Here is a 9043-nt window from a genome sequence, read left to right as displayed (position 1 = left end):
GTTTAGACCATCACTATTGCATCACATTCGGTACAAAAGAATGAAATTTAAATTTTGCTTGTCGCTTGTTTTGGGGGACACACCAAGCCTTAGTTGCAACCCAAACTTGAGCATAAATGGGGCCTAAGGTAAATATCAGGGGTATCCCTAGGGTTGGCAGCGCCCGGAGCAAACATGGTTGTGGCGCCCCCTCCCCACCAGTAATAATAGTCGCATTCACATATTTTAATCGATTTTATGTATAGATAATGAGAAAATAGTTATAAATGAACATAATATTTGTATTAGCAAGCCTATTCTTTAAATATAATAATCTTAAAATTTGGTTGTCCGGATGCAGATAAACTCCTAGGGAGGAATTTGGAAATCCATTAGCCTATGTCTTACTGGGATAATTATGAAGTACTTATTTAAGGACTGGTGGTCTTGGTTGTGTTACTTACTTTTTTAAAAGGTGAAAATCAATATGATTAGGCTCAATAATGGAGTGTATTTTAATATTTCATCAAGAATAATAGGCGAGCAGCATTAAACATTTTGGTTTATAAAATATTTCTTAGATAAGGGTAGGGACCTTAATAAAACACAACAATGAATCATAATAGGTAGTCTATAAATTGGAGAAAGTTTTACTGTTTAAAAAATACTTCTTACAACACAATTGAAATAAATAAAGATTATAAGGCGAAGTTAATAGCTGAGCAACCCTTCTGCATTCTTCTGTCATGATATCCTGAAACAAATAAACAATAACTCAAAATTGTTATCAGAACTAAATAGAGAAAGGGGTGTCTTGTTAGCTTGGTGGTTAATTTACGTCCTGGACTTTGCTGCAAGTGAAATTGAGATCGACTTAAAGGATCCTTGCACAAGGTGAGAGGATTCAACATAATTTTTCCATGGATATTGCACACACTTGCCCAGCACAGCACAAACCTGCTAACAGCAGGCTACTATTAAAATTAAAGTAAAGTAAAGTACTGTAGAACCAAATCAGATTACGCTCTTGTGTCCACCATAGCACTATAGAACACCAAAGAGCACTAAACGGTTTTCATAGTCTTTTATCAATTAAGAATTAAATGTATCCATTCAAATACATACAAATTATAACCCAGTGAATGATTGAAATACATGTCATGATGAAACCATACAGCGGTAGCCCAAGTACGGCTTCATCATATAAAATCATATGCTAGTTGGTCTGACCATACTGGGCAGGAGTAGAGTGGCCAGCTGTGCTGCGGTTAGCGTATATTCTGGCGCCGACCGCCAGGGGTAATGTGTAGTTACGGCGCACACCGCTGCAGCATCAAGCGCTAGCGACCGTTTCCATAACAACTTGGTAGTTGGGAGTAGTGTTGCCAACTTTGGAGGAATCCCCCAGAATTGGAGTTTATTGACTTATTTAATATTAAGCAATAAATTAATTTAAATGCCATATTTTATTGTATTTTTTTTAAACATATATTTGTTATACTTTTGTAGTTTCATTACAATGATTCAAAGTTTTTCTTTATTAATCCATAATTTTAGGAAGTGGTTTATTGGAAGGTTTTGTTTTATATTTGCAAGGTCAAAGTTAAATTTAACCAGGATGTCTAGTAGTCGGGGAAAACGGGAAAGTCAGGTATTAGTATTGAATTTCAAAATGGTCTGGAAAAGTTGGGATTTAGTCTTTATTTTGATATCAAAGTCGGTAAATTTCATGATTTACCGCTACTCAATCGCGCTAGACAACGATCACGTTTCCGTGATGGCGCAAGACGATGATGTGTCTACACGACCGCGGGAGATGTTCTTAAACCGTGACTGTGCTAGACGACGTTTTCGTGACCACGGACCACGGGAAAAATGATCACGTCTTTTCTGCGATCCCGCAAGACGATTGTATATACGGCCGCTGAAGATGTTCACAATTTTGCCGCAATCGAGGACGACGATGACGTTTCGTGATCATGGCATTCAATGATGATGTCTACACAGCCGCGGTAGATGTTCATGATTTTGACGCGATTGCAGAAGACGACAATAGCGATTAGTAATCATTTCGTTTGCAAGAGTGGTAGTGCTGGTAACAGCTGGCGAGTAGTCGACGACGACACTGAATCGAATACCGATAACTGATATCGAATGGCAAAAAGCTCTAGCGGCAGATCGCAAAACCTTTCTTTGACAGTCTATATTTACTCTATTGTCTATGACTATAGTATTACTCATCTACCATAGCCATAATGTTCTACCACTTCACCCAAACAAAAGAAAAAAATTAATTATTAAAGATTCACAAAATATCACAAATTATTCGTGAAATTAAAAACATAAACATAACTGTAAACAGACAGTTATCATTGTGTATCACAGTTTTTTGTTGCTGCTTAGTTCAAATTAGCTGCTTTCATAAATGAAAAAAAAAAATAATAGTGCTGCATCCTGTTGGTAAATCTTATAACTTTTAATGCCTTTGCATATCATAGAACCAACCTTTTTAGTTGAAACAGCTGACTAAATTCTTTAATTCCATTTAAATATGAGTACTCATAAGGTTAACATGGGAAACTCTAGAGCCACTAAGGCGGAGCCCAAAAGGATTTTTGAGATACAAATATGCCTATACCTATGTTAATCGTGAATGTGAGCTATCATCATGCCAAATTTGAGCCCAATCCATCCAGTAATTAACACGTGATTGAACTTCAAACACACAAACGAACAAACAAACACACAAACTTTCACATTTACAACATTAGTAAGATAGTAGCCTTTCTCATTTCACATGATCTGACAAGCACGGTGTCTCATCAAACTAGTATGATCGTTTTTGTTCAAGCTCCTACATATGAGCAATCGATGTATCTAAGGTTTAATGGGTGTTGGGGAAAAATAACTAATTTAATTCTGTGCTGGTATTAACATTTTTTTACCACAAAAAGATGTGAAACTACTTTATTGTTACCAGTTGTGTGGGGGCAATAAACTATAAACAAATAACTTGATCTTTCCACATATTTAGACTGGTGTAGTTGTACAGCGTAAGTCTCCGGTTCCGAAGATAACGGATTCACATCCTGGAAATCACCATGACAATTTGATAGATGGCCACCCTGTGCGTTGCTCCTCATGAACGTTGGTGCGGCCATCTTTAAATGCCCTTACCCACCTGCGTAGGTACCATTCCGCCACTCATAATTTTCTCCCCATACACTTCACTAATCTGTCAATGAATTTAAATGGCTTTCACACCTTTAGCACTTAAAAATCTAATTACCGGTACAGCGCAAACTTCACAGGCGACGGCAGTCTCAATTGGCGGCACCGTTTTGAATGCTCTAAACCGGATGTAAACACAGCCGATTTGTGGCGAATTTCCAGCGCAGGCTTGCCAATACATCCACATACACAGCACAAATGTCCAAAATGCCAATCGCAGCACTGAAACGGAGAAATTTAAAAACAGTACTTACTTAAATAACATGCCTTGTATTATTCTGTCACCATAGGTAACTCTGAAACTTGAACAGTGCTGTAAGTTGATTAAAGTGTATTTTTTTCCAAATATAAAAACTTAACCGCCACAGCACATCATAAGTTAACACGATGACTGCTGAAAACAACGTACAGGCGCTCCCCAGTGGCGGGCGAAGCCCCGGCACGCAACCGAATCAGCGAACGCAATTGGCATTCAAATATTTCAGACTGACGAATCACAAAAGAGCAGTGGTGACTATGCTGCGTTACCCCGAGAGTGGATGTAGTTCACTGAAACACCCAAAGGTAGCAGCACTGCACGGATCCGTATCCAGTGTCTTTGTAATGTGGGTTGAAGAGAAAAAATCCCCGAAACCGGGACAAAAGCATTACCAGACAGGATTTTACGGGAAATTTTAGTACCAACCTACACCAAAGTAAAGCTCGCATTCTAAGCTGGCAGGCTGGCAACGATTATAACGTCTCCGTCTGAGGCTAAGCTCACACTGACTCAATATATTTCTGTTGGTCTGGTGCCGACTTTTGTCGGCGCGCGCCACATTGAAGTGCTAGCGACGCCGACTAGAGTCGGCGTTAGCAGTCAACGTGTTAATGTTAAACAAGGACTGAAAATGCGTTTTAATCATATTGATAACTAAGCCAAACTTACTTATCTTTATTGCTTTCGATTCTTTTCCAAGAAAATTTCTCTCCTTCTTATTTGGCCCCAAATAAGCAGACAACTTCATCAATATAGTTTACATGTGAAGTACTCTCATACATTAACACCAAACATTTGCAATGCTCCAAGCTTTACAAGAAAATTTACCTGGAACAAAAATAGGCAGTGTACATCATTCAGGCCTACTTCTTGTTAAAAGTAAAAACAGAATATAGAACTATAGCTCAAGGTAGGGCATATTTTCTTTGTACAAATATTTGGATTGGTAGATAAAAACTTAAAAACTCGAAGGCCACTGGTTCTCTCGGACCCAAGTGTCATTACCCAGGTGGAACTAATAGTGTGTTTTTTATTAAAACATTAATAGCTTAGTATAAAATAAAGCTTTCAAGTTTGATTTATAAAAATAAATATAGCCTATATATATATAAAGTTTAAAATATAAATTAAGCTTTTTGTTGGTCGCAAAACATAAACAAATAAAAAGTAGAAGAAGGTAGCTTCAGCTTCTAATGTTATTCTTATGGGACAAATTTAAAAATGTATTTTGAGGGTTTTATAATTACTACTGAACGGAATCGTCTAAATTTTATGGTGTCTTTCCATTGGTGTCATAATTAAGATTCGTGCAATTTTTTAATACTATAGGTGCAACGGTTAGCTTTAGTTTTTTATGCGAACACTTCCACACACACACAGTTAAGCGGACAACTAATCCACGACTCCACTATACACAACACGATACATAGATGACATATTATTTTTTTTTAATTTCTTTAGAAAGGTCTAGAGAATAATTGATAAATTTTGTGTTTTAAGGGTAAAAAATGAGAAAACCACATTTTTTGGCCTAGGCCCCTTCTCTGCATAGAACTCATTAAAACCCGGTCCCATGGCCCGATCATGCTAGTTCGCGAACTCATTCAGATTTATCCCGCCTTACACCTTCAAACCGAATTTTCATTTGATTTTAGGTTATGAAAGAAACATAATACAAGGATATTTGCCTTTGCCAATTACAATCAATTGTAAGTATGGTGGGCTAATATTAAACAAGTTGACCCATAGGCCTACTTGCCTAATTTGTAATTTTATTCATGTACTCAGGTATGTGTCACAATTTCATTTTCTTAGGTAGCCTACATGTTTTTTTGCCATAAGTTAACTGCATGGTTTGCTGCCTTGTTTACTGTGTGAAATTAACCTAACTTAAGTTTTGTGACGTTGCCTATTGTAAGTTATTTTATAGACTACTAACTTAAATTTCCATTCATACTTGGCTTAAAATACCTAATATGTATCGTCGCCATTTCATTGAATAGTATTAACAGTATTGATGGTAGAATAAGTTAAAGGGTACAGTTTCTTAACTGGGCTACGCTAATTTTGTTGAAACTATCGATTCGATTAGTAAACCTAAATGCGATTTTTTCACCATCAGCAAGTTTGGTTGGTTAAGTTAGGTTATGATAATTTAATTTTATAATAAACTTAGATAGGTATATTTTAAAATATCTATTATTAATCAATATTTTTAATTCAATACTGTAGTTCAATAAAATATATTAGGCCCTAACTTAAGTTAGCGTAGCCCAGTTAAGAAACTGTAGGCCTACCCAAGTTAAATCTCTTGGCTCAGTATTATCACGCTTACCATTTCTAAGGTTACACAAATGATACAAACTTGATAGCCTACTTATATCGAATATAGGCCTACTCGAATACTTAATACTCATTCAAATGAGTGTAGGACGTAAACTTAAGGGCTGCACTTTACTTTACGTCCTACACTCATTCGAATGAAAATATCGATCGATATATCGATTATTAAGTAGATAAGTTATATCATTTGGTTAGTTAGGTAAGGTTAACCTAACTTAACTAACCAAACGATATATCGAATGAAACAATCTAATAATCGATATTTTCATTCGAATGAGTGTAGGACGTAAAATAAAGTGCAGCCGTTGAATACATTCACTGATATTTTTATTAAGTTAATTGTTTAGGCCTGTCACAGGAAATCTGTAACTTGAGTCACAGCTACCTTAAGCTTAAGTAGGCTAGGCAACTGTACCTACTAACTTAACCTAATAACACTCAAGCAAATAATAGCCTACTGCATTTTGTTACTTTGAATAACAAGGCCTAGAATCAAGAATCAAGAATCAAGAAGTTTATTGGCCATTAAATACAATGTACAGGAATACATTAGCGTACAATAGGCTTCGTCAAATAGTTTTAATACAAAAAATCTTAAGTTTCTAGTCTAAGTCTGAAATGTACATTTAAGGTATTCTTCAATGCTATAAAATGCTTTTTGTTTCAGCCAGTTTGAGATAGTTTCTTTGAATTTTACAAGAGGTAGATTTCTTACAACTAATGGTAACTTGTTAAATAACAAAAATTGCTGGTAACTGTGACTTCTAAATGATTTGTGAAGGCGAATGTAAGGTGTTACAAGATTATGTTTGTTTCTCGTGCTGTGTTCATGTTGATTACATTGTTCACTAAAATTAACTATATTTTCCTTAACATAAACCAGATTACATGGTAACGTCATTATTTTAAGACTAATAAAACTATTATTATAGGAACAGGATTGGATTAAAACACAACTTACTGAATTTCAACACCTCAATAGTTTTGCGATTGCGTTATGGAATTTTTTGATGTTTACAATTTATTAATAATTATTGTTCCTCTTCTTTATCTTCTGTCAACACCAGCCGGACTATTGACAAAATTCATTAATTTTCAATGCCGTTATCCTTCACTTCATTTTCATATCTTTTAACTTCTCACCATAAATATTTCTTGCATTTTCATTGTCATATAGCATGTAATTGTTGCCATTTCTCGTATAAAAATGAAAAATCGTTTAAAACATTTAAATAAATAAATGTTTAGGTTATAAATTACGATATCGCAGTTGTCAGTACGGTCAATTACAATAATTATCGTATCCTACCATAAAATATCGTATATATGGTAGACCTGACTGAAGCGAGCAGCTGATGCCATTCCCACAATGCAACATTCTCTTCAATTATAAGCTATGCCCCAAAATCAGGATTATAAGGTATGACTCAAAATCAGGATTATAAGCTATAGAACAGAATCGGAATTATAAGCTGCGCCACTATTTGACCATTATAAGTTGTGAAACTGAAAATGTGTCATACCTTATAACGTTTTAGAGAAATTGTGGCATAGCTTATAATTTTTCGTGAAAGTGTGGCATAGCTTATAACTGATTATAAGCTATGCCACATTTTCAACATTATAAGCTATGGAACAAATTCACGATTATAAGCTATGACATTATAAGCTATGACACCCCACGGCCGTCAGACCGTCACCGCCCTTTTTTTCGTCTATCTAGAAACGGGACAAAGGGGACAGCGGAATTTGAAATCGGAACAACGCTTCCCCCACTACTGCGCTGTGCCGAACGCTTCCGAATCTTACCGAGCAGTGCCGAACTTAAACGTCAAATTCAATGCTGTCTGTCGCGTGGTCGCGTGGTGTACTTAATCGTTTTGGCTTGTCTTGTCAACAATGCATGTATGCCAGTGCTCAGTTTTGTGATAAGAATTTTGTTAATCGGTGGGTTTTGTCTCGACACCTTCGTGAAATACACGAATTCATTGAGGGGGAAAAGTATAAGTATAAGTAAAAAATAAGTACTCATACTGTGAGTACTTATTTAGGCTACCTACGATACAAAACCAATGATAGATTTTAAGGTACAATAAAAGAACGTGTTAAATGGTTTGCACTGTAAACAAAAAAACTATCACAACAGTTACAAACCGAAAAATAGAAACAAATAGGAAAATTGAAATAAATATGAAGAATAGGGTAATTTTTTTAACATATTTTATCGAAATTATAATCAGGTAAATGGAAATTCACTAAGTCTATAAATTTGCTGCGGAAGGGGGATTATATTGCTGTTTACACAAAAATAAAAATAAACCTCATAAAACTCAGGATAATGGCTTGGCAATGATTATAGAATCTTAATTATTTCCTATATCCATGAATGATTTCTTTTACAACGAATTATTGCCTGTAAAATATTATTACAGCATTTCACAAATATTAGAACAGAATCAGTATAATAGATCATAAACATAAACAAATGGTGTAACTGATGAAATTATATTAACATATTGTTTGACAGCTCCATTTAAGCAATGTAATCTTTGATTTAAGTAATGTTAAATAATGTTTACATTCGGGCTAGTGACATCATTATTTTAAATTTATAATCCTTACCCTCTCTGTTTTAATATTCGTGCAGTATTTAATATGTTTGAACCAGCTGTGTGGAGTGGAATTGTGAAATCAAAACTCATTTGACAGTTAGTTCTGCTTGTTTATATTTTTAAACTTTGTAGGTTTGTTCTTTGTTACCATGGATATACCATCAATCAATATTTACTTTTAAATCTCTCACCTCAAATTTTTGAAAGCCCACTGGGCAGAGCCCTAGGACAATATCGAAGCGGGAATAGTTTTATATGTACCCTCGGAACTGTAGCTTCAAGTGTGTGCAATTTGAGCCCAGTCGGTTCAGTAGTTTTTGCGTTATTGAGTAGCAGACAGACACACAAACACACACCATCTCATTTTTATATATTAGTATAGATAATACATTTTAATAATTTTTCCCCCAATTTTAATTTAATTTATATAAATGTCATCATATTTACTTATCGTTTAATTTCAAACAGATTGTAAATAAAACTTTGCAAAAAAATATATTTAATAATTTGTAATCATTAGGTAATAATCAACCATCAATTATAAATTAAATGAAATTGTAACAGCTGACACATTCTTATTTTCTAAGTTAAAGTTCTTGTTCTTCACATTTTTTTACTT

At 34.8% G+C, this 9043-nt stretch overlaps 1 protein-coding gene across 3 annotated transcripts; it reads right to left on the bottom strand.

Moving 5' to 3' along the window:
* Window positions 1-592: 592 nt before the first annotated feature.
* Window positions 593-6833, bottom strand: LOC128999413 (uncharacterized). 3 transcript variants are annotated; one of them, XR_008491293.1, is made up of 3 exons: window positions 6774-6833; window positions 4139-4297; window positions 593-733 (listed from the first exon to the last, which is right to left on the bottom strand). XR_008491293.1 is itself a non-coding variant. In XM_054425920.1 (3 exons), the coding sequence occupies exons 1-3, from the start codon at window positions 4215-4217 to the stop codon at window positions 611-613; spliced, it is 366 nt and encodes a 121-aa protein (XP_054281895.1). In that variant the 5' UTR covers window positions 4218-4540; the 3' UTR covers window positions 593-610. The 3 variants fall into 3 exon arrangements, 1 of the variants encoding a protein (XP_054281895.1); XR_008491292.1 differs by lacking the exon at window positions 6774-6833 and adding an exon at window positions 5805-5942; XM_054425920.1 differs by lacking the exon at window positions 6774-6833 and adding an exon at window positions 3269-3432 and having other exon boundaries at window positions 4139-4540.
* Window positions 6834-9043: the final 2210 nt, after the last annotated feature.

The sequence above is a fragment of the Macrosteles quadrilineatus genome, unplaced genomic scaffold (genome assembly GCF_028750875.1).
Source record: "Macrosteles quadrilineatus isolate MER2022 unplaced genomic scaffold, UCM_ALF_1.0 Scaffold_8__2_contigs__length_117827958, whole genome shotgun sequence".
In the NCBI taxonomy this organism is placed as follows: Eukaryota; Metazoa; Arthropoda; class Insecta; order Hemiptera; family Cicadellidae; genus Macrosteles; species Macrosteles quadrilineatus.
The sequence above is the reverse complement of the archived record's forward strand: the minus strand, read 5'-3'. Positions and strand labels throughout refer to the sequence as shown.

What these genes read in the sequence shown, in the direction of transcription:
- LOC128999413 (XM_054425920.1), bottom strand. Translation starts at nt 4,217, where the DNA reads ATGAAGTTGTCTGCTTATTTGGGGCCAAATAAGAAGGAGAGAAATTTT. An exon ending in ATCGAAAGCAATAAAGATAA is followed by an intron (nt 3,433 to 4,138) that starts GTAAGTTTGGCT and finishes TCTCCGTTTCAG; the next exon opens with TGCTGCGATTGGCATTTTGG. An exon ending in GTGAAGTTTGCGCTGTACCG is followed by an intron (nt 734 to 3,268) that starts GTAATTAGATTT and finishes TATTTGTTTCAG; the next exon opens with GATATCATGACAGAAGAATG.